Source organism: Cibotium barometz, chromosome 56 (assembly GCF_041138505.1).
Source record: "Cibotium barometz isolate CiBa-2024 chromosome 56, ASM4113850v1, whole genome shotgun sequence".
Lineage (NCBI taxonomy): Eukaryota > Viridiplantae > Streptophyta > Polypodiopsida > Cyatheales > Cibotiaceae > Cibotium > Cibotium barometz.
The window spans coordinates 20548215-20574382 of NC_141101.1; the positions used below are offsets into that span (position 1 = coordinate 20548215).

Below are 26168 nucleotides of genomic sequence, written 5' to 3' on the forward strand. Positions count from 1 at the left end.
TTTGAAGAAAAGGTGACATTAATCTCTAGCTCTTGATTTAATTCTCCATCCAATGGTCCACAAAACTCTCATAACCATTCAACATTTGTCCAAGAGTCCTTAAACTTTTTTCTTCTTTATCCTCTAGATTTTTGTGAGCTTCTCCCTTTTCTTCAAGTACGAGTACCCATAGCTCTGATACCACTAACACAAGACCTCGTGTACTTCTTGAAGAATTAATCAAGCTCACATACACATCAAGGAACAAAGCATAAATTGACAAAATTAAAACATAACATAAAAGCATGACATAGAGAAAACATCACCATCGACACACTATTAGGTGCAATCTCCCCACTCATGCGTACAACTCCACTTTCACGAAATGAGTATTTCTAAGAATAGTATTCAAAATATCGCCCAAGGAGCTAATAATAGTTGTGAGTAAAAAATAGGGCTTTGCTTTTCCACTTTTACAAAAATAACTCCAGTGAGAAAGGTCCAGTAAGCCTCTACAGTCTCACAAATCAATGAGGCTTGATGGTTGCCAATGACGCTGAAATTTTGTTCTGAACTTCGGGCGAGGCGGCGGAGGCAATGCGGGGATACTCGAAGAACTTCGTGATGTCTGCGCGGCCTCATACTGCTGTGATGATTTGCTGCTTTCTGACAGCACAAATTCATCAATGCCTCTAGATCCACTGATCAATGTGGAGTTGATAATTTTCTGCTGTTCAGTTGAGTTTGGCTCAGATGCATCCTTTGCTGGCAAATCCTTAACAGACCTATGCAAACCAAACAACTGCCTCATTGACCTGTGTGGTGATGGTGCCATTTTTCCAAGCTGCAGTGATGGCCCCTCTTTGTCCCCATCATTTGATGCTTGCATAGAGAGAGAATCTGTTTTCTCACTGGGTCCAATGATGTGGCTCCCTACATCACTACCTTTGCTTATGTCTTCAGCAAATGGTTGCCAGCTCAAATGCACAGTATCTCGGAAATGTGGGCTGGAGAGACTTCTCTTGAATGGACTCCAAGGCACCACGAATGCGCTTTTGTGTTGATCATATCCGCTGGGCTTCAGGGTGCTCTCATCATTGTGGGAAGCAGAGCTTCCATCACTGTGCCTAAGATATGATGGTATGGAAGCATATTTCTCAAAAGGTTGCCACTCACCCCCAGGATCCATACCATGCAGCTCAGTCACTACATGGCTTTCTTCTTTAGAACTCTCATTGCATAAAGCCACTACATGGCTTTCTTCTTTAGGACTTTCATTGGATAACAGTAGCTGCTTCTCTGCCTCTTCTGGTTCCGCGGCATCTGATCTAGTCTGATGATGTTCTGTGCTTCTGATCACAACTTGGGCCCGCTCTATGCTACTTCCAAATCCATGAATAGAATGTGAGATTTTCTGTGCATGGGTGCGCTCCTCCTTCCAAAGGTCAGCTTTGCTGAGTAACTCCAAAACGCGGTCAGCCTTTTTCCTTACATTAACCCCCCTGTCGATTCTACACACATGAACATCAATCGAAGTACAGGTAAGGGTGATGCATGTGTGTGTGTGTGTGTGTGTGTGTGCGCGCGCGCGCGCAAGCGCACGCACGCACGCACATGTGAATGCCATGAAAAATATATGATAGGGTACCAACTTACCCTTGTTGATCAATAAAAGTATACTGGCATAGTTCTTCAATGCAAACTATCTCAGTTCTGAACTCAGTTGAAAGGCTGCCAGGCCCATGAGTAAGAAGGTATTCCAAAACAATCAGGGCTTTGTACAGCTGCCTCCAGTGCCTCTTGGCATTAGGTTCTAATCTGCAACAATATGGAAACATATTTTAGGGGCAATCTTAGTCTTTTCCCAAAAAACTCCTTGCCATTCTTAGTCTTCTACCCAACATTTTTTAGAGGCAGTCTTAGTCTTAACCCAACAAACTTCTAGGTGGTCAACATGGTGATAATCCACACGTGGTTATCACACACACGTGCAACACAAAGACAGACAGACAAATAAAGAGACATGCCATGATGCAAATTGCAATATAATAGGATTGATGGTGTTCCATAGACAGGCTCATAAGCATGAGCAGGATCAATGTACAAGGTTAAATGCCAAGAAGAATCATTGGTTGAAGGCACACCACAATAGCTGTGCTTAAACGACGGCATTCACAATGTCTTCTTTGACAGCTAGTAGGACCAAGTCCAAGCTCAATATGATGCAGCAATTTGGCTTTTTTCAACTAGCCAACCGACATGTTGTCAGCAGCACTAGAAAGGGTTGGATTGCAAGTTGGGATGCAAACATCTCAACAAAGTTGGCAACAGCTCCTCCCAGGTAAAAACATGAGAATGGGGTTGGACAAGTTTTGACAACTATGTAATCAGATAATTGAAGGAGGTCTCCAATTCAAAATCATAAATCAATGTGTGGCGAATGCCGCGCATGGGTGTGCATATGCATGTGCACATGTGTGCCGTGTGTGTGTTTGACTTCACAGTATCTTCTCTCTCACCTGTTGCGGAGAACTTGTACAATCCTCTCATACTCCTCAAGCTCAAAGGCAGCATTTGATAGCAAGGCCATAGTTCTTGTTTCTGGGCCCCATGGGTCTGCATTTGTGGCTTCCTCAGTCAACCTGTTTAAACCAAATAACAACTTTCTCATTTTGGTTTTCACAAATTTTGAAGTACAAAGCAAGCAACTTATGGGAGAATCCATGAATTTATAACCAACAACAATAAGCTTAGGGGAGAGAGAGAGAGAGAGAGAGAGAGAAGGCAGGCCAGAAAGTGTTAACTAGTAATAAACAGTTGCAATTAGACACCATAAATAAAGCAAGCTCCCTATGATCACACTAAAACGTTTGGTTGGAACATTCAATGGAACCCATTCCAATCCATCTCAACATGTTTGTGTGCATGCTTGAGAGCTACCAACCTACAGTTTTTTTGGTCTAAGGGATGGAGAGGTACAGGGGGATATCAACCATCTCCTTCATTTGAACTAAGAATGCCATTATACATCATGCTCTTCAACTAGAGATATCTCACTGTTCACTCTACATGTATGCCATACATGCCATCATAGCTCGTCGTATAGGCCCACAAAGTTCGTATAGCAATATTATCTTGCAATCGTCTGTGACCAAGGGGCGTCCCCCAAAGTGCAAAGGCACCCCAAGGCATCACAAAAAGAGTCATCATCTTCAGATAGTATATGAAATACTCACTACATGCATACCACATTCTGGCACTCTTGTGTTTCAACTTTCAACCTTTTTGACCACTTAAAGGATACCACTATCTTGTACACCTCAATGTTTCATAGTGCAATTAGTCTTCACTTAAAAGCTGAGCATGGTGGGCATGTCACAAGAAATCCGAGGTTTTTTCAACGTGCCCTTTTAGGTAACATAGGCGGCTGTGTCACCATCTGATGAGCAATAAAACTTAACATTATGGCATCCATCAATGGCACATCATTCCTGTTCACCAGTCCACCATTAGTGTAGGGATTCCACCTCTCATTGGTATGCATTATGCGCCACCGTGCTGCTTCTGTGTTCTCAGTGCAAAAATATGACATCTAAATTTGGTTTCATGCATCCCCTCTCAAAGAGGCCCTTATCTAAAGGGACCTGCAACAAAGGGGATTGGCCAAAATCTGAAAAAATCAATATATTCAATTGGAGGAGAATTTTCCGACCGGGAAAACACATTTTGGTCGTATATGCCCTTGTGTTGCATTCTGACGTTAATACCTCTCTCTCTCTCTCTCTCTCACACACACACACATACCCAAATGGATGCCTCTCTCTCTCTCTCTCTCTCTCTCTCTCTCTCTCTCTCACACACACACACACACACACACCACACATACCCAAATGGATGCCTCTCTCTCTCTCTCACACACGCACGCACACACATACTCAAATAGATGCCTCTCTCTCTCTCTCTCTCTCTCTCTCACACACACACACACACACACATTCAGTAGATTTTCAGGCAAAAAACCCATTTTAAATGAACCCCAATGAAAGAAAGTAAAATTTCATTAAAATTTTCCACATTTGTCAATATAATTCAAAGGCTTAAAGAAGAAGATTCTCCTCAAATTTTCAAATATAATAATGGATCCCATGAATGGCAAGGACAAGCAGGATCCCAATCTGGAAAATTTTCAATTGGAAATTTTGAATTTGGATGCGAAACCCAAAATGGGGGGAAGAAGAAAAGAAGAGGAGGGAAATAATTTCTCACAGTTGGATGCGAGAGACGTCGGTGAGGGCGAGGCGAGCATCCTTGACCTTCTCTCGGAAGAAGAGGGAAGCCTGTTGTTTGATATCGTGCATATCAAAGCGAGCCATTCAAACAAGACGAAGCCCTCCTTAGCATCCACCTGCTGCAAAATTAAGCTCAGAAAACCAATCATTTTCGCAGTTTTGAGCTTAGGAATTGCAAAAATTAAGCACAGCAAAAGATAATGCAGGCATTTGATCAAATGGGTTCCATGCTTTTTTTTATTTGATCAAATGGGTTCCATGCTTTTTTTTTTGGGTAGTTTTGAGATTAGGAAAAGATGATGCATGGATTTGATCAAATGGGTTTCATGCTTTTTTTTTTTGGTAGTTTTGAGCTTAGGAAAAGATAATGCATGGATTTGATCAAATGGGTCCCATGAAATGAATAATTTTTGCCTTGGTAACATAGTTATGAGCTTAGGGAGATTGCCAAGATACATGGATTAGATCAGATGGGCTTCATTGATTGACTGTATATTGTTCACAAGTTCTGATTAGATGGTTATACCTGTCTGTTTGGAAGCTGTTTGTTGGCCAAAGAAGATTCCCTGGAGAGCAAAGAGGAGAAGAAAATCAGCTCGAAAAGATTCCGCAGACAAAGTTTTTCCTTACCCCATTTGCTCCTTGTCAAAGTTGCTTTTTGACCCTTTCAAAACAAGGGCAAATTGTGAAAGTTGCTTTTTGACCCTTTTAAAAAAGGGTAGATTGTGAAAAAAAGGCATTATTTTTAGGGTAAATTGTGAAAAAAAGGCATTATTTTTACTAAACCCATCATTTTGAAGGTTGACCTATCTCGTCAAAAATCAACTCATCAAAAATCATCCCCCTTTCCCCCCTTAGAATGAAGGCACAACTTCTGTGTGGAACCTACAAACACCCGCTCGATACCCCAATTGGTGCCGCTTGCCCACTATGTGTGTGTTGTATGTAAAAAGGACATGCGAGTTCCTATCTAGTAGATTAGCCGCCTAAATTTTTACCAAAAAAAAAGAAAAAAAGAAAATAGTGTAATTCAAGAAAAAATTGATTAGTTCTTTCATGTTTCACTCTTTTCCATGCCCCCTTGACTTTATTCTTGTGGCCATTGAAGCCTCCACGATAGAATCCCATAGTTGGAAAACTATATAAGCTTTCGTCACCCAATTTTTTTATCTCGTACCCAAATGTCATCAATACCTTCTTTAATCAATGTACTTTTTGCTTGTAGTTATGTAAATGTACACTTTTTCTCTCATTCATGTTCACCTAACCTAGCAATATAGAAGTGTACAATGTTGTCTCATTCATGTTCACCTAACAATATAGAAGTGTACAATGCTCTCTCATTCATGTTCACCTGGCAATATAAAAGTGCACGATGCTTCCATAAGGTAGATAGATGCTCTTTTTGTACAAAATATATTGTAAATCATGTAATCACTCCATCTCACATAATACTAAGCTATATAGTAACATGATGGAGTATGACCCTTCTAGCCCATTTGAATGAAGTGACATTTCCATTATTATAGTGCTTAATGTTACTATTTATGCTTAGAACTCCAAGAATCCAAACCCTTTTATCAATTCTATATTCTTTGCCACTTGAGAGAGAGAGAGAGAGAGAGAGAGAGAGAGAGAGAGATGGAGAGAGATTATGATGATGGTGATGTTTTATCATATACGCGAGAACCATGTGCTCACTCACAAGTGCCTTTGTGAGCAAACAAAAGTTTCTTCGATTTGTTGACCAACCTTAGTCCCATGAAGGATTTCCTTATCTACTAATAACAACGAAATATCCAAAGCATTTGGATAAGTTCCTGACGACCATCAACCCTAGACGGTTATCTAGAGCCATTAAAAAAAATATGGGATAACCTTAGATGATCATCTCAAGATGTAAAATTATGGGATAAGCCCTAGATAATTATCTCAAGACGCAAAGTTATAGGATAAGCTCTAGACAATCATCTCAAGATGCAAAATTATGAGATAACTGGACACATTAAAGTCACAAAACAAGGAGAAGTTAGGAAAAGTAGAGATTTAAATCTCGTCACACTGGCATCCTCTGAGGAAAGCTAGCATGCCCCACCATCGACAACACGAGAACCTAGCCACTATCGGCAACATCGCAACCTTCGTGGATCAAATCAAATTTGATAAATGGTAATCCCAGTGCCTTTATATTGATGATTTGGTTGTAGTTCTCTTGTAAGAATCGCAATCTTGGAAAAATTAAGCAATTATATGTGTGGGAGATCGGATATTCACTGCCCAGGCAAAAAGGTAAAGGTAGTTATACACGTGAGAGATAAGGTAAAGGCAAAGCCTTCTCTTAGGGGGCGGCTCTACAAGCCAAAGGCATAATCAGTCGAGTCTTCTGGCAAAGATGCCAACAAGAAGGGAGGTGATAAGCCTAATAAAAAGGCAAATGCAACTATTGTCGGAGACCAGACCATTATATCAATGAATACAGAAAAAGGTTGGAGAAGAAGAAGAAGAAAGAGTCAGGCATGGTTGGTTGATGCATTAGCACACCAAGTGCTGAAAAGAAGGAGTCAACGAACTATATACCAAGTGCTAAAAAGAGGAACTATGCACATGATGATTGGGCATTCATTGTGTAATGCATTTATGATCCTTCTGTCCATGTTGTATGCATGTTAGTGATAGATCAACATGTCTGATATTTTGATAGTGGTGCTAGCAAGCACATAACTTCTCAGCATGGTTTACTTTCCTCTCTTGAGTCTGTTCCCCAAGGAGGCACAAACACATGTGTAAACAAATCCGCATATCCAGTGAAATGAGTTAGAGAATGGCAGGAAGCCCTCTGTGGATCATTTTCATGTTTTTGGTTGTCTTGCTTCTTCTCTTGTGCCTAACCACAACAGCACAATAAGCTGGATAATAAGGCGATAAAATGTATTTTTGTAGGATCCACCTCGAAAAGCAAAGGGCATAGACTCTACCATCTGGGCACGATAACTTTCGGTGAGCAGAGATGTTGTCTTTATTGAGAACTCAGTTCAACCCAAGCTTTAATGCAAAAAAGCAACAAAATATAACCATGACATCTTGGATACACTCCTTGTCACACGGGACCCTTTAATATTCTTGAAGAGAATAATCAAAAACTCATAAATTATATCAAATATTAAAACAACTACTTGAATTAAATTGAATTATAAATTATATCAAATATTCTTGAAGAGAATAATCAAAAACTCATAAATTATATCAAATATTAAAACAACTACTTGAATTAAATTAAAAATTAAAGCACATAACAAAACATAAGGTAAGAGAAAGAAAAACATCACCATCAACACAAGGCTGGGTGCAATCTCCCCCCCCCCCAACGTGAGTGGCTTCTTCTCGCGTGGGTATTTGTGATATATTCCAAAAGTAGGCCTTGAGCCAAAAATAGAGTACACATCCATATTTGGACTTTGCCATTAAATTAGCCTTTGTCCTCAAGCCTTCTAAGGTTTGCACAATTTTTTAATACAATAATCTAACTTGTACACATGCACATTACAAAATAAATCAACTAGTGCTCGCACGCACACTGTACAATAAATTGATGCATGCGCACACACATCACAATGATGTCAAAATAATATCAAACGCCATCACACGGCCATAAAATATTGTGAATATAATAATGAGATCTCTCCACACACCACGGCTCAATCCACCATTCGTGCGACACCTAAATCAGTACCCTCGCACTGTGCAACACCTAAGTTGGTACCCTTACACACCTCATCACCTAAACTCATAAACATAAACCATGTCAGTATAACAATCAATTGACATCGCATCAATCAATCCTAACGCTTTCATGAGAAATAGGCTCATCATAAAAAATATAAATCAAATACCAAAATGTCACCAAATACACGTGGGAGTCCACCCACACATGGAAATCCATCCATTACTGACTAGTAAAAATACTCGAGGGTCCCCGTCAAATAATAAATGAACATGACTATCGTCCATCAAGTAACATGGATCATAACAGTCTCATTATATTTTCTTGCTTCAAAATCACGGCCAAGAAAATTTAGAAGGCTTGGGAAATATCCTCTCTTCTCTCAATTCCATGAAGATTAGTGGCTGACGACCTGCGCATCCTAAAGGGCAGCGATTTTGCGCTAAGCTAAAAGCTTAGTGAGCTTTGTTATATAAGCTATTTAATATATATATATATATATACATACATACATATATATACATATATATATACATACATATATATATACATACATATATATATATATATATACATACATATATATATACATACATATATATATATACATACATACATACATATATATATATATACATATACACATGTATATATATACATATATATATATACACACATGTATATATATATATACACATGTATATACATATATATATATATATATATATATATATATATATATATATATATATATACATGTATATATATATATATATATATACATGTATATATATATACATGTATATATATATACATATACATGTATATATATATACATGTATATATATATACATATATATATATGTATATGTATATACATATATATACATATACATATATATACATGTATATATATACATATATATACATATATATATATACATGTATATATATATATATATATACATATATATATACATATATATATACATATATATATATATATAAAGGCTCTTGCTCTATCTTCCCTCCGTTGATTGTTTCTCCACACCATTTAGTGAAGTTGCTTTAATTTTGAACAAGTGATCGAAGCTTTAATTATTAAAGCTTATTTTAAAGGGTACATGGATTATTTCTTAAAAAATTATGCATTGGTGTATTGAGCTAACCTGCTTCTGCTGGCAGGACTCACATCTAGCTCGACATTCCATATGAGATAAGATACCCTATCTTTTCTCTTGTTTTAATTTTTCTTATTCCTTTTAATTATTAGGAAATGGGCGAATATCCGCACCGTCCTACTCAGGAACAGCTTTATTCTCTCCATATTCTTTTGAATCAAGAACGAGAGCATCAAGAAAACTTTCAAAGAAATATTGAACGACGTCTGTCTAGAATGAACAAAGATATTAAGAAGAAAGTGAAAAATGTGGAAGTATCTGACATGCATAGCCCGACCAATGACATCGTATCCAAGCTCTCTATTGTCAAGTGTTTCAGGTGTAAGATGATGGGACATTATGCTAAATCTTGCCCGACTAAAAAGAAGAACCAAATTGCACCAAAGGACACGCTTGACACCAAAGAGGTTAACGCACTCGACACATTAACAAAGGTGGAGGTATCTGTTAAAAATTATTTACTGTATACAATTTCTTGTTTGCTTTTGTATCTGTCTTCTAAATATTCTCTCCTTATAGACGTAGTTAGAAAATTTTAGAAAGTGCTCCTGAAAAGAATTTTAGACATCCCGACCTAACTAGAAAGATCGAGACAAGATTAGCAAAAGTTATCTTGAAGCTCTAGTCATTTCATAGAAGATTAAGACCAATTTAAAGATTCAGGATCGAAGCAAGTTTTTTCCAGTCCTTGATTTGAGTTATCAATTGCTTAACCATCGACTAGTGATGAGAAACGTAAAGAAATAGCTTTCAAGTGACTAGAAACCAAGTTTAAGTTATGCCAATCACAATTAGGAAATTTATACCAACTCAAGTAAAGTTTTATCTAAATTTTTAAGTGTTCTAATTCAAGATCTATCCGAGTACAAGATTCTTTCTAGACCAAGAATTGCTCTAAGTCAAAGATATATTCAACCACAAGATTTAAACCCCTTAAGAACAAGATTTATTCAAGAATTGCAATTGTCTCAATTTTTATCTATTCAAGTATTCTAATCCAAGTCAAGATTCATTACTAGTATATCAAGTTCTTGCTATCAACTAGGGTTGCAAGATGTCCATCTTTCTTCAAGTTCAAACTTCAAGTTTAAGATCAAGCTTAAGATCAAGATGCCCTTTAGATTTCAATGTTTACAAGTAAAATTCACAAATTCAAGAATTATAAACCTATTAGTAGATTATAATTTTTGAATTTAGTTAGACAATTACAAGATTAAGATCAAGAACAAATCCCCAGAATTCATCAAGTTATTCATAGTAATGTAAGTGATTATTTTTCAATCTTAAGTTGATAAGAATTTCCATTTCTTATCAAGTTATTCATAGTAATGTAAGTGATTATTTTTCAATCTTAAGTTGATAAGAATTTCCATTTCGATCTAATTCATTTTTGGAATAAGGCTTGTAGTCTAAATTTGAGAATAGAGAAAAGTTGTGTCGGAATGAAAGTTTCAGAGGGAATTAGCTACTCCGTCTCAAACTTCTATTCTTAAGGTAGTGTTGTGTGGAATTAATCTATGGTATGGGACATTAGATTGGTTTCACATGGCTACACCAGACGCATCTATGTCTTCAATCTTTCACCAGTCGCCCGTCGGCCATCGCCGCCGGCCCGCCGGTGTTTGTATGTGGAAGGTACCTCTGTGGAATGGGACACTTAGATCCGTTTCACATGCGTTCACTTGTTTGGTTTTATTTTCAAAAATTGTTTGATATGATGATCTTGTCCTCCACTTGTGTGTTCTCCAAGATCAATTTTCAGAATTTTCTCTCAGAGAGCTTATTTCTCTATAAATTAGCTCTTGATGAATTATACATTGTCCTTTATAGATTTCTTCCTCCCTCAATGGTTTAGCAATTGGAAAGCTAAGCAGTATTGGCTATCAATTTTGGAACCCATCCATACAGACAGATTACAAAGAGGTCAAGAATTCAACAAAATCGCTTTTCAATTTTGAGAGAGGTTTCATGGTTTTCTCAGAATGGTTTACCACCTAATTTTACCCTTTAGATTGATGGAGATTGGTTACCCAATGGTTAAAGACAAGCTTAATTTCAACCATACATAAACAAAAATCCCTAAACGTGTTCTTCTTTAATTTAAATTCAAGAAAATTACCAAAATCACCTATGTTTTTGTCTCTTTTCACCTCTTTTCACCGCCTTCAAGAAAATTAAATTACACCAAAGCTCTGATACCACTATCATGGGACTCTTTAATCTTCTTGAAGAGAATAATAAAAAACTCATAAATTATATCAAATATTAAAACAACTACTTGAATTAAATTGAAAATTAAAACACATAACAAAACATAAGGCAAGAGAAAGAAAAACATCACCATCAACACAAGGCTGGGTGCAATCTCCCTCCCCAATGTGAGTGGCTTCTTCTCGTGTGGATATTTGTGATATATTCCAAAAGTAGGCCTTGAGCCAAAAGTAGGCCTTGAGCCAAAAATAGGGTACGCATCCATATTTGGACTTTACCATTAAACTAGCCTTTGTCCTCAAGCCTTCTAAGGTTTGCATAATTTTCTAATACAATAATCTAACTTGTGCACATATGCACATTACAAAATAAATCAACTAGTGCTCGCACACACAGCACACACACACTGTACAATAAATTGACGCGTGCGCACACACACATCACAATGATGTCAAAATAATATCAAACACCATCACACGGCCATAAAATATTGTGAATATAATAATGAGATCTGTCCACACGCCACGACTCAATTCACCATCCGTGTGCGACACCTAAATCGGTACCCTCGCACCGTGCAACACCTAAGTCAGTACCCTTGCACACCTCATCACACCTAAACTCATAAACATAAACCACGTTAGTAATAATCAGTTGACATCGCATCAATCAATCCTAACGCGTTCATGAGAAATAGGCATCATTATAAAAAAATATAAATCAAATACCAAAATGTCACCAAATACACGTGGGAGTCCACCCACACATGGAAATCCATTCATTACTGACTAGTAAAAATACTTGGGCATCCCCATCCAATAATAAATGAGCATGACTATCGTCCATCAAATAACATGGATCATAACAGTCTCATAACACTCCTACCTTTGTATAATGCCATATAACCATATGCGGAGCAAATGAATGCTTAATAAAGTGTTGTTAATTAGCCCATACTGGCTAAAAATCAGCTTGAATTCAACCTAACATCCAAACAAGTATTTTGATACTTACATGGCACTTAAGCCCTTAGGCTATTCTATGCTAAAGGTGGTGGTATTCAAATGCATGCTTTCAGTGACTCTGACTGGACTGGATGTTATGACAGACGAGTGTCCACTAGGATTTTGCATTCATCTTGGTGATTCATGCATATCATGGCTTAGCAAGAAGAAGCCCGTTTTGACGGTGGGCCACTTCAAGCTGTGAAGCTAAGAGCAAGGCAACTTTGCGTGTATGGATGAGATGCCTTTTGGCAGATCTTGGTGTTGTTGGACAACAGTCCCCTAGTAGCTTTTACAAAACGATGAGTGTATATGGCTTAAATGCATTTTGGTGGAAGATCTTGTTGTTGTGCGACACTAATAGTTAGAGTGCATTGGAGCCCTCTATTTCATGCTCACATAAAAAAGCACATTGAGGTACATTATCATTATGTCTCAAGAGGAGGCTCTTTGTAGGAGAGATTAGCTTGGCTTATATCTCTACACATGATAATGTGGAAAATATGTTCACAAAGGCTCTCTCATGAGAGAAGTTATAAACTTTTTGTAAAGCTTTAGGATTATTACCATTTGGGGATTGATCAACCACATGATCCATGTACATGTTCACATCATCATCACTACATAAGAGATTTGTAGCCATTTATATGGTAATAATGTGTGGACTAATAATGCGTCGGGGCACTTTTTTCCTCATTAGGAAGCTTTCCCCCCGAGCGTGTGTACATACTCTTATGAGTGAGTGTGTAAGTGACCTTATCATGTCACTTCACTTATTCTCATTAATCTACTTTGAGTGTTATGCTTCTTTGTATCTTTGCTTCTTGCATGTGTGTGTTGCTATTTTCAATCCATTCCCATAAGATCTTAGCAGATGAAGCTCAATATTACTCTAAACCAATTCCTAAACTTGGTTCCAAAATACATACAAAAGTTTCTTTAGAAAATAATGCCCATAGAAAACCTGGTGGAACTTCCAAGGTTTGATTGCTTAACTCCTAAACATGGACTTAAGAGTAGAGAAAGTGCAGGAATATGACATGATAGTTTCAAAAGTGACCATTAATATAAGAGGATAGTTAGTGTCCCAAGTAATCCTAAATAGGGGTCTGATGTCAACATACTATCAAATAACCTAGCAAGGAAGTTGGGAATCATATCAATGCAACTAGCCCCATTCCAAGTCTGGATGGTGGACAAGTGGGGACAATCCAGCTCTAGTCACAACATTGTGTGAGGAGAAGAGATTGAGATAGCAAGATGTATATTTCCTATGGTATTCATTGTCTTTAAAATGTCAAAAATATTGAGAGCCTACTCGATGCTATTGGGAAGGTTGTGTCTTAGGAGAGCAGGAAGATGAGCACAACTAGGAAACTGACCGGGTTACCTTCAAGAAAGAAAAAATGAAAGTCTGGCATCTAAGGATAAGTTTAATCTAGCTAAACAACCTTTGCATGTAGAAGGATTAAACTAATCGGAAGGAGTAGAGAATGATAAGGAAGAATAGATCCTGAGGGAGAACCCAAACTTGCTCTCATTTTTTGAAAGATCTTTGAAGAATTGTCCTAAGGTATGATCCAAAAATGTTGACAAAACTAAAAAATATGCCCGCTCAAGAAAATTAAAAATAAATAAATAACCAAAAAAGATACCCGCTCAAGAAAATTAAGAAGAAATATTGACAACATAACCAAAAAAGATACCCGTTCAAGAAAATTAAGAAGAAATAACCAAAGAAGATGCCCGCTCAAGAAAATTAGGAAGAAATAACCAAAGAAGATGCCTGCTCAAGAAAATTAAGAAGAAATAACCGAAGAAGAAACAAACATTGGACGATAGCATGAGGAGCCATCAGAGTAAACCAAGACCATTCTCCCTTTCAAAAAAGAGGAATAAAAGGGAAAAAGCACAATGATAGAGTGCAAGAAGTTGCATTGATAGAGATCAATTCGGGTGTGATGATAGGAGCCATCAGAGTAAACCAAGACCATTCTCCCTTTTAAAAAGGAGGAATAAAAGGGAAAAAGCACAGTGATAGAGTGCAAGAAGTTGCATTGATAGAGATCAATTCAGGTGATGAATAGGAGCCATGCACGATCAAATTTAGTGCTAGATAGTGTCAAAACCTGAAGGAAGCACTATTGAAATCGATAAGGAAGAACTATTGAAATTGACAACTTCATAATAAGGACATGTTTGGTTGGAGCTACATAGATATAAAAGGACCAAAGCTTTTATGAGCACAAGATCAACTAAAGGAAAATGCAATTCCTATCAGGTACAATAGATTGAGGATGAATCCAAAATATAAAGAAGGCCAAGCAAGAAATAGACAAGTTGCTAAAAGTTGAATTCATCTATCTTGTAGACAAAGTAGTATCACCCCAATAGTCTAGGAATGATCTACTCCATTAAAAAAGTTCAGGCACTATCTATTGGTGGGGAACGTTTTTGAGTTCCATGTGGATCACAAGTAGGCTAGACCTTGTAGGAAAGTTGGTATGATGGATGTTGTTTCTCTACAAGACTTTTGTTTCACCATCAAGCATGCTCCGAGTAATCAACATGTAATAGTGGATTTTCTTTCTAGGTTTAAGTTTGAAAATGCTCAAGTAGGGGTGGAAGATGACTTTCCCCAAATGCATAATCATTTGTGGTGGGGATGGTTTTCCAGATGCACAATTGTTTATGGTAGATGGTGAAAAGCTAAACTTATATGAAGAAATGCTCTAATTCCTGAGTGAAATAACCTTTCTAGCATACATATTAAGGGAGCTGGACCACTTTATAAGATGGGCATTGATCAAATCGCGAGAAGATGTGTCCTAAAGCATAAGCAGCAAGCAATGTTGGTAAAAGCACACTTCTTGGTCAGTGGAGGACATTTTTCAAGATAAATTATAGGTAGGAAAGTGTCCCAAGCAGGTGGAAATAGGGTTGCAAGAATTTACACACACTTACACACAGTGGAGAAGCTCAAGGTCCAATTCCTATATGCTGTAAGTTGAGTTGGTGTTGCATTAACTACTAGAACTCTTGGCTCCAACTCCTCACCTATCACTAAAGTCCAAAGCCCTTTACCTTTCAGTTATGTAATACTTCCAAATCAGGAAGTTGTTTCTATCAAGCTTTTCCGCAACAATCTTATCTAGACTATCACTCATCTTGCTATGCACAATTTTACTGATTGTACCAACCAATCAACTCAAACAATCATACATACATGTGCTTGATCTCACCAATGTTGACCACACATCCCATAATTTTTATGGCAAAATTGAATCCAAGACTCAAAACCACTGCTGAAACACACTTGGCAAATAATACACCCACTTATATCCAATTGTCTTCTTTACCTTATGTAGAGACACTAGCTCCCATGTTGCATTTGCATCCAATGCTATCATGTTCTCATTCATGGTATCTTCCCATTTTTTTATTTCCAAGTGCCTGCTCAAAATAGGTGGGCTTCAACTCATGTATTACTTTAACCATATAAATATAATAATGGATTGTATATCCATCATATCTCAACTTGTCAACAAGATACCTAATCCTCAAAGACTTGCATACACCTGGATCACTACTAAGTGTCCTCAAAACAGCCTTGAAACCACATACGGAATGCCTTAGCTATTCATCTTCGTAAGAATATGAGAGATAAAATGATACTAAAAAATAATAACTGCTAGAGATTCCCTTGATAAGAGCGAGCAAGAGGATGTAAGACTGTCACCCAATCTAGCTTTTGTCATTCTCCATTGTTTTTTAGCTAAGGCTCTTACAAAGGAGGAGGTTAAAAACTAGATCTCGCTAGTGTTCTCAATGTTAGAGTTAATGAAAGAAGAGCCACAAGTATTTTGAAGCCTTGAGCTAAGACTATATCATCATTTCTAACACTTGAGCAAGGAGGACATGCTTTTGAACGTGTAGTGCAATTCGATGATTAGATGAGAAGGATACTGCATGTTAGGCTTATATGCCTAACATCCAAACACAAGTGCAAGAAGAAAACACTATACTATCTTAAACATATGCACCTCTAAAATTACATGCAACTTGACATCTTGTGGAAGTGAAGGAGCCACACACAAGGGCTTAAAAACACATGGACATATACATAGAAGGTTGTTAGGAAGATGTATTGTCACGTGCCAAATGTGGCCAGCTTGCAAAAGCATAAGACATAATTAACAAACTTTAAATTGGACTACACTATTTGCAAGACATTCCCATTTATGTCACATCAGTGTGACTGAGAGAGCATTGGTTTTGTTCACACCTCTATCACTTTTTAACAGCTAAGTATTGAGGCAACATGGGATCCATGGACAAGGACCTGCTAAGGTTAATAGATATGGATTGTTGAAAAGAGATGACCTTGTTAGTAGAACCTTTTTCAATATGTATGATGTAGGTGGCTTAAGTCTTTGACATGCTATAAGTACAAGGAGGTCTCAAGGATGGTGATAATTCAAAATATGCCAAGTATGGATGAGCTAAGTTTCAGAAATTGCAAGTGGATGGCAATCTCTCCAACTACTATTATATTAGGTTGCAGCTTGAAAATTTGTGGTAGCAACATAAGAGCCACAAACCAAGGTATACAAAAATATGATGCGAGAAACAAAAAAGGGTCATAAGGACACAGCTTTGTTACCAACACCTTGGTTGATATCCATGCTAAACGAGGGTTGCTTACACATGCAAGACGAGTGCTCAGTAAGCTTCCACCTAGAATGCATTATTTGCATGATATACTATGTGGTAAAGTTGTTAAGAGGTCAAAACCCTACAAGGTGCTTCCTCACCTATATGCGAATAAAAAAGCACCTCCAGGCAAGTGCCTGTGGGTGCTGAAAGAACTATAATGGGAGGTTCTTGGGGCTAAGGCTAGACTGGGAAAAAAATACGAATGTGTTTTTGGTGTAGAAAAGATGAGGAGGAGGTAAAAAGTCATACCTAAGACTAAAAGGCATGTGTCTTTCGGACACCACTCACAAGATTGAGTCTTTTGGACACCACTCGCATGGTTGACGTAGTTAGCCATGCAAGATTGTTAGTCAAGGTAGTACTAATGATTGGAAAGTTGGTGTTCATCCTAATCTTGCAATGTAGGCCACTATGTTGGTTGTTTGTCAAAATTGGGCCATATGGAGACACTACTTTTGATGTAACCTCGCATCCTATTCTGAAATGCCGCAAACTGTTGGAGTCACCAAGTTGAGCTTGGAAAAAGGACTTTAAGCATGTAGAGTAATGGAGAAGCATGCAATTATATCACTTGAAAGGTCTCTACCCCAAAACAGGCAAATACCACAAATTTGAAAAATAGAAGATGTAAAACCTAATTCCGAGAGAGAGAGAGAGAGAGAGAGAGCCTTCATTTTTCTTATGCATTTGGCCAGCTCGTGCATGCACACACGTGTGTGTGAGTGTGTGTGTGTGTGTGTGTGTGTGTGTGAGAGAGAGAGAGAGAGAGAGAGAGAGAGGTACTACAGCATTTTAGTAGCTAAGAACACAAGCAGTACTTACCCCAAACATTATTAGAATCCCCCTACAGCAGCACCAACATATAATCCTGAAAAGGCCAAAGAATTGGGGCAAGCTCTTGGAGCCCTTACTGTTTACCTCATTGTGAGGCTACCACATTGATATAAAACATTGTATAGCCCCCAGTGACCCAAGAAAGCAATGCTATGGAACTTAGATATAAGCCTTCAAACACCACAGAATACCATTATAATTAGCTTGAAATACACCCTAGAAACACCATTTAGAAACTTCATAGATATCCTAAAGCATTAATACCCATCCACTGGTGAACCACTCTTCCAAGCAATGCAAACGATGCTATGATACAAGAAAGCCACTTTGTTCCCCGCCAGAAAAAAAGTATGTGGTTAGTTCAAATCCCCGCAGGTCAACATTGGTATTGTGACCCGTTTGCGACCAGTTGTAACACCTTCACGTGGGAAGACTAAGCTGCCTCCAGGTGGGTACCATATGCAACTACAGAAAGATCTACTCGAGGGGAAAAAGAAGCATGTGGTTTTGGCCATCTACATCAAACTGCCATTACATAAGCTATGTGCAGTTCTTTACTGCGGTAGCATTCAGAAACCCATCATCATTTTAGTAGAGATGCAGTGCTGTGATCAGAACAAGATCTTTGATGAGAGAAGCTCCCGGTAGTAAGAACAGACGGTACTCTGACACACAAAACTGTCTCGTGCCATTTGAAAGAGACTAGAAAATATCGGCAAACCCCCACAATCAGCTAACTTATCCCTCAAAATGAATCCTGCGATCCCTGGGGCATAACTCTCTTCTCCCTCCAACCCATCAACACCTCCTCTGAGCATCCATGCCTAGATAAACCCTCTGCTTCAAGCTCTTGTTGCAGAATCTCACCAAACTCCTTATTTGAGGACACGCAACCTGAACATGGCCCGTTTCCACTCGTTGAAATGCTCGTAGATGCATCATGGGCCATAACCTTTCTCAAGTCATCTACTATGCCCTCTTCATTACCGACATCATCATCTCCTTGCTGATCAGCATGAGAGCTTAAGTTCTCAACTTCAACCATTGAGGAGGTGTCGACCGTGTCTTGTTGCTCATTTGCCGTCTCAAATTTCAGACCTTTGATGTCCATGGTGCCCACATTAACTGCTTTATATCAAACAACATGGCATGCAGCATTGGTGATGTGCTATGAATTGAAATCTTTTTAATGCATGTGGTACTTCTGACGTGCTTACAAGAATGGTATAAAAACAGCACAAAAAATTGACCTATTGCTCCGCGACCGGCAAGAGATGGCAAGTATTTCTGTATGTGTTGCTCCGCATCCCCATCTGCTTTCAAAATCTCACACTCAAACTTGATACTAGGAAGGCAAGCACCATTGGCCTTGCCATGAAGGGCCTCCATGACATGTTCTTCCCACCTGTTCATCATAAACGATCAGCAGGCTCTTGCCTCGGAATTTGCCCACGTAATTTAGCACAGCACAACCCACCCAACACAAAAGGTCAGGAATTCAAACCCTGACACTGGATGTATAATAATAGTAATAATGATAATAATCTTATCAGCACATAAGCCCCTTTGCATTTTGTCAAACCCCCACATACCCATGAACGTCGGTAGCATTTTGAAACCTGGCAGCATCTTGTCCATGGGACTCCACTATGACCTGTACCTCCTTTTTGCTCTAAAAGGGTAGAGAAACACACATGCATAAGTCCTTTTTTTTGGTTGGTGAGGGAAGGGGGGCGCAGATGGTGGGGCAGTTTTAGAATCGCAATATGTATTCAACATGGGGACATGAAAACATAAAATGGATAAATGTATACAAATCAACCAAGCTATGTCAACAATTCCATATCATCCAATCATACTCTATGTAAGCTCCCAAATGTTGTTTTTGAGCAAGGTTAGGATGATGAAAATCAATACAAAGCCACAACATCAATTCATACACTATGATGCAACGCCACATGAATGCCAAACCCTATTCTTGAGCAAGGTTGGTGTGATGAAAAATCATGCCACATCACCAAATCATACTTTATGTAAGGGCCCAAACCTTACTCTTGAACTGTGGGTTAGTGTGATGAGAATCAATACAATGCTGCCACATCATCTTGAGCCAGGTTAGTGTGATGAAAAATTGATACATAGAAAAACACATACATCACTACCTGCGTCTTGGGATTCATGCAGTTTCTGTTATCAATGGTGTTAATGCAACTATGACAGGAGGTTTTCAGATGGATTGCAGCCCATCTTTGCCATCATGGATTGGACTTCCCACAGCATAACGTATATGTAAATTATATTATTAGACAGAATTTAGTTGCCCACAGGATATTAATCTGTTTTTCTTTTCATTATACAATATTCTTTGAAAGAAAATATCGTCCAATTACATGGAAATAGAGAATTGAAAGGCTGATGAGATTTAAAGGGGTTTTTTTTTTTGTTGCAGAAAATCATCAGCCACTTACATTGAAATCCAGGATTGAGAGGTTGATAAGCTTGTAATCCTCTCCACGGCTGCACTCTCTCTCGCAAGAAATTACTGCGCCAGAAATAAGGTTATGTGGTGGACTTGATTTTTGCACACGAAAGACATAATGGATAATTTTACTCACGGGTTCCAAACAGCCCGAAGCACTGGGAGGTTTGAGTGTCCACGAAGTGTCCCGAAATGGATCCCGAGGGAAGAATGGCAATCGAAGCAACACCTCGCTTGTCCATGGCCATGGCCTTCATGCAGAAAAATCCACAATTGAAGTATATACGGAGCAAAATAAGTACCCACAATTGAAGTATATACGGGGCAAAATAAGTACCCAAAACGTTTTTTTTTTTGGCTTGCATTAATTAAATAAGTAATAATCTTGGAAAGAAACTTTGAAAATTGTTAAAGGTTCAAAGACGTATTTTATTAATTAAATAAGTAATAATATTGGAAAGCAACTTTGAAAATTGTTAAAGGTTCAAAGACCTATTTTATTAATTAAATAAGTAATAATCTTGGAAAGAAACTTTGAAAATTGTTAAAGGTTCAAAGACCTATTTTATTTTTAGAAACAAATCTTGTGAGAGGATTTCATCGAAATGATGACCACCACTTGCCATGTTCGCCACGCTTACAAATTCTCTCGTGCCATGTCCCGCAAGTGATTGTGCACGGTGAGCCTTCTGCCGTGATCCTAAGCCTGAGGTTTTCGAGGGGCAGACCTTATCATACCTTGCGCCTAATCTGTATGGAGAAGGCACAAAAGATGTGGTGGAGGAGGCTCGAGAGAGGGCACAAGCTATGCACCAAGACTTGCTGACAGCAGACGCAGTGGATGCTGCGCGCCGATAGGGGTGGCGGTTGGAGGTGCTCTGTTAAGGGAAGGCGGAGAGGCCGGGGACGGTGTGGACGGGGGTGGCGGCGTGGTGGAGACCGTGGAGAAGTCGCTGGAGAAGTCGCTAAGCTTTTCAACCTTAATGATGTCGACGAAGTCGGCCTTGTTAATATACCACACTAATAAAAGTTGTGAATACACCACACTAATAAAAGTTGTGAATACACCACACTAATAAAAGTTGTGAATATACAACACTAATAAAAGTTGTGAATATACCACACTAATGAACGAGCTAATGAAGTATATACGGGGCAATATATATATACAGTCGAAGAGGAGGAGGATAATTTTTCTAGGGTTTATAAAGGGGCAAATAAGTTTAGTCACCACCAAAAAATTTTATTAGATTAATTAATTAACCGACAGATGCTATCCCACCACTTTTACTAAGGGTTGGAGATTTGGATTCTTCCTTTTACTAAGGGTTAGAGCTTCAGTTTGTGCTTAGCGCTTCTTTGTCTTCGATAAGCTGTGGATCTCGAATCTGTGCATTCTATACGGCATTCTTCCGAGGTGATCGATGTGCTCTTCTCTGGTTGGCTCATGGCTCTTCCATCACATAGGCGTCTGGAATGTTGTCTCCACTCTTTATGGCGCTCTTTCAACATGATTGATGTTTTCTTAGTTATGTATGATCAAGCAGCTACATGTTTCCTTCGTCTTGCATGGCACCATTGCTTTTTTGGTCGTTGGTGCTTGTTTCTCTTCCATGAGATCTGTATCTCGAATGTGTCCGCTCTATACGTCGTTCTTCTAGTGTCATCGATGTGCTATTCTGTTGTTGCTGTTGGTGGCTCTTCTATCACATGGGCGTCCGGAATGCTTCTGTCCACTCTTTACGGCGCTCTTCCACATTGATCCATGCATTCTGGCCTTGCTATTGCTCGCTCTCCAATTCCTATGGTGAAGTCTTTGTACATGCAATTCTTATCTTGGATTTCTCTACTGCTGCAACTTTCCAGGGTATGACCTATTGATCATTCATAGCACGCTCTCTATTTTCGTGGCTCTTGGTACCTTCTTGCACACATCGAGCTTCTAGAATCGTCCTTGTGTTACTGTGCATGGACCACCATGCTTTTAGGGGATAGATATCACATGCTTACGGTAGAGCGGCTATATGTTGTGAGGATGTTGGATGATGGTCTCTATAACACCACCAGCTCACACACAAGAAGAATATGTAAAGGGATCAGAACTATGGGACACTCAAATCAAAAGTCAAAGGGCACCAATCAACTCTGCACCTATCCTCAACCCTTCAACTAACACCTTCGGACACCTATACACACCCCAATCTGACTTAGTTGATTCTTCCAGTTGTTCTCCCAAGTCAAATCTAACTTTCAACACCACTAATTTTCAATCTATATACCCCAGCTAACTTTCTGTAACAGTCAGCTGACCTAAATCCTTCCCACCTGACAAATGGCTGACTGCTGTAAACTGATTCAGAAGGTTGATGCTTGTTGAGATGTCAAGCTCAACATGAGCTGATACTCACGAGGCGCTTGCATGACCATTCAACATTTACATCACTGGCAGGTTTGGTAGCTGGAACCAACATATCTTCGCCATAGATTCTACAGCTGGACTACCTTGACTAGTCCACATCTACCCACTCCTCTTAGCGTGTTCACATTATGGACCGTTTGTATATACTCTATTATGTGTGTTAGTCACTTTATCTTCTTTGTAGATGTCACGTAACGCCTGTGGCCGACGGCGGCCGGCAGACCGGATGGCCAGATGGGGCTTTAGCATCAACGTCTCGGCTGGAGCACCGAGGACGTGGCCATCCGCCCGGGGTTCAGTGGGAGAGGACGCCCATGCGGAGTCATGGGCGGCCAGGCTAGTGTGGACGGCAGGCCACACACTATATAGCCTAAGGGATGAGGGGCAATCCTCATTCTTCCTCTATGACTGGGTGGTGTGAGCCAGAGACCGTCCCCTCTTGTGGTAACGCCCATAGTGGTGTTACGATAATCTAACACTGGTATCAGAGCGTGAGTTTCGATTGGGTCAGGGTCCGTGTGTGACCGGGGGACCGGAGCCCACTCAATGGTTTTCAACCATTCAAAAAACTCTTATCCTTATCTCCACAATCGACTGTGTAGAGTGAGGCGGCCAGAACGGGAAGGAAGAATTCTCTCTCTCTCTCTCTCTCTCTCTCTCTCTCTCTCTCTCTCTCTCTCTCTCTCTCTCTCTCCGTCGCACACACCAAAGCGCTCCATTGCAGGTAAGCAATGTCATTTTTTTTTTTGCTTTGGAGCTTGTTTGCGAAAAAAAAGGTTTTTGTCTGGTGTAGAGAGAGAGGTCGTCTGGTGTAGAGAGAGAATGGCTGCGAAGAGAGAGAGGCGACTGGAGCTACGCGTCTTGTGAGGTCGACTGTGAAGAAAAGAAGCGGCTGCCTGGTGCTGCCGACGACGGCCAGCCCACAGGCGGCCAGCCAAGCCACGATCGATGGCCAGACACGACCAGGCGGCCACCCACGAAGAGAGAGACATTAACTGCGAAGAGACAGAACGGCTGTCTTTGCTGTCCATTGTGTGGGGGGGCGAAGAACAGCCCCATGACCTCTTAAGGGGGCGAAGACCAGGTGGCCAGCGACCAGGCGGCCAGCCACGACCAGCGCAGCCACAGTCGACGGCCAGCCCTGTGAGTGACGGGCGGCCGGCTTGGCCATAGCAGGCGGCCTGGGGCCGGCCAGCCCACAGGCGGCGGCCAGCTGACTGTTAATTTTTTATTTTAATCCAACGAACGCCGCCACAAAAATAATTTTTTTTATTTTTTTATTTTTGTTAATCAAACAGACGCCTCTCTCCCAGCAGTGGAGGGATAATCCCGACGAGGGATAATCCAGGGTGTTTCAGTCACGGATTCTGCGTGGAGATTAAATTTTTTTAAAAGTTGCACGCACCTTTCTCTCGAATCGGAGCATCCCGGAGTAGCGACGCTTGTAGAGGCTCGCAGCGCAACACAAATCGACAGCAGTCGACGACAGTCTCGTAGGCGATCGTAAGGGAGGTGACTATTCTCTCTCCACCATTGCTCATTTTATTAGCGTTTTTTTTGTAATTTTCGAGTTCTCGCATTGTCTTTTGTGCAAGAATTAAAGATGTCTGCTAGGCGTAGTGTGTCTCCACCGCCTTCTACTTCTCTAGGATTTTCAGGTCTCTTGTCCTCGGTCGCGGGACCCCGACCAAATTGTCAGGCCGTATACGCCCGGAGTGCGCTCATCGATCACGCGTGATCCGCCAGCGCCCTCCTCGTCTGTTGACCCCGCCTTAGGACCCAGCGAGCCCGCAGTGGCCGCAGTTAGCAGATGACCCCTTTCTGGCCGATGAGCCAGATGATATGAACATCGACGTCGCCGAGGGGACCGAGGAGGACCTCTTGGAATATGACAACGACGATTATGACCTATCGCGACGTCCTAACAGAGACGGAGCTCTCTAGTGGACTTTTTAAATATCTTCATGCAAAACTGAACAATATGGGTGACTTAGTCACGATGCTACAAAGCATCTCCACACGGTTAGATGCACTGAGAGCCGCCTCGGCTAGTACTCCGACTCCTCGTGGTAGCCGAGCTCCTGCGACACGGGTGAGCATAGCCTCGCCAGTTGTTGCAGGAGTAAAGGCCCGATGCGCCTGCGGGGCCTTCCGTAGAGACAGCTTCATCGTTATTAAAAGACTTAAAGCTGCCTAGTTTTGGTGGCGAGCAGAAGGAGAGAAACAAGGACCCGGTCAACATGTTTCTAGCGAAGTGGTCAGATTTGCACGCGCTGCGACAGCAGCCTAGCCAGATACAGCCCGTATAGAGGCTACCCTCTCATTAACCGACAAAGCGTACAAGTGGTGGATGAGTTTGACAACTCGTCCTACCACTTGGACGGAGTTTGAAACGATGTTTCGAAAAGAGTTTTTACCTGTTAATGAGGCGGAGAGAAGCTGGGAGTTATGGGATAAGTGCTCGAAAGGAGAACAAATCCCTGACTCAGTACATCTCAGACTATAGGGAGATATAGTACTCAAGCTAAAGGGGATCGATGCATTCCAGACATTGCGAGGCTTTAAAAGAGGCCTCAAAGATGATTACCTTGAGTACATAGAGCCCTTACAGCCTAAAGACTTAGTAGAGGCAATTAAGTATGCGTAGATATTTGATGACATCAAGGGCCGAGGGTAGTGAGAAGAGGAGGTCAGGTCTTAAAAGAAAAAATGTAGGGCACACGAAGGCTAAGTGTCCAAAGCCTAAAGCCAGCAGGAGTGGCAACAACGAGCCCAAAAAAGATGGTAAATGCTCTAGGCAGTTGCATACAGTGCACAGACTCCCTCTCAGTTCCGCAGAGTTCAAAGAGGTGACAGTGTGTCATTGTGATGAGCATCACGCTTGTTAAGTGACACCAGCGATGTGGCAGCCTACTGTAGGTCCGCATGACATGGTGCGCATGTATGGCACCATAGGTGGCCGTAGAGTCACAGTTTTTATCGATGATGGAGCTAGCCACAACTTCTTGAACTACTCTTTAGTCAAGAAGTTGGGGTTGACTGAGACACAGAGCGATCATGAGTATACTGTTGGCCTAGCCAACAAGTATGACAAAACGGTATGGAATACTGTAGTATTGGGAGTCCCATTATCTATGCAGGACTACAAGGCTCCGCTTGACTTTCAGGTCATGCACTTAGCCAGAGCAGATGTATATCTAGGCAGGGAGTGGCTGTATGGCTTGGGCCCTAGTCTAGCTCGGAGTTACCTACATAATACGCTACGTTTTGAGCATGGAGGTAGAGTCATTACCCTGCAGGGCCACCGTACTGTCCCCGCCATACCACTTATTTCC

At 40.2% G+C, this 26168-nt stretch overlaps 2 protein-coding genes across 4 annotated transcripts; both read right to left on the reverse strand.

The window, feature by feature from the left end:
* Positions 1 to 337: 337 nt before the first annotated feature.
* On the reverse strand, positions 338 to 4893 carry LOC147607010 (uncharacterized). 3 transcript variants are annotated; one of them, XM_086791205.1, is made up of 5 exons: positions 4795 to 4893; positions 4246 to 4384; positions 2499 to 2621; positions 1636 to 1797; positions 338 to 1490 (listed from the first exon to the last, which is right to left on the reverse strand). In XM_086791205.1, exons 2-5 carry the CDS (start codon positions 4350 to 4352, stop codon positions 500 to 502), a joined length of 1383 nt encoding a protein of 460 aa, XP_086647331.1. In that variant the 5' UTR covers positions 4353 to 4384; positions 4795 to 4893; the 3' UTR covers positions 338 to 499. The 3 variants fall into 3 exon arrangements, with proteins under 3 accessions (XP_086647331.1, XP_086647332.1, XP_086647330.1); XM_086791206.1 differs by having other exon boundaries at positions 338 to 1481; positions 4246 to 4387; XM_086791204.1 differs by having other exon boundaries at positions 4246 to 4387.
* A 13210-nt stretch (positions 4894 to 18103) lies between these two features.
* Positions 18104 to 20703, reverse strand: LOC147607011 (uncharacterized). Its single transcript, XM_086791237.1, has 5 exons — positions 20551 to 20703; positions 20404 to 20477; positions 19528 to 19607; positions 19186 to 19340; positions 18104 to 19060 (listed from the first exon to the last, which is right to left on the reverse strand). Exons 1-5 carry the CDS (start codon positions 20669 to 20671, stop codon positions 18681 to 18683), a joined length of 810 nt encoding a protein of 269 aa, XP_086647363.1. The 5' UTR covers positions 20672 to 20703; the 3' UTR covers positions 18104 to 18680.
* Between the last annotated feature and the right edge of the window lie 5465 nt (positions 20704 to 26168).

Coding starts and splice junctions, on each gene's coding strand:
- LOC147607010 (XM_086791205.1), bottom strand. CDS start 4,352: ATGGCTCGCTTTGATATGCACGATATCAAACAACAGGCTTCCCTCTTC. Junction 2,622..4,245: donor GACGTCTCTCGCATCCAACT/GTGAGAAATTAT, acceptor TGGTTTAAACAG/GTTGACTGAGGAAGCCACAA. Junction 1,491..1,635: donor ACTTTTATTGATCAACAAGG/GTAAGTTGGTAC, acceptor TCATGTGTGTAG/AATCGACAGGGGGGTTAATG.
- LOC147607011 (XM_086791237.1), bottom strand. CDS start 20,671: ATGAAGGCCATGGCCATGGACAAGCGAGGTGTTGCTTCGATTGCCATT. Junction 20,478..20,550: donor CTTCGGGCTGTTTGGAACCC/GTGAGTAAAATT, acceptor TTTCTGGCGCAG/TAATTTCTTGCGAGAGAGAG. Junction 19,061..19,185: donor TGCCGGTCGCGGAGCAATAG/GTCAATTTTTTG, acceptor GATATAAAGCAG/TTAATGTGGGCACCATGGAC.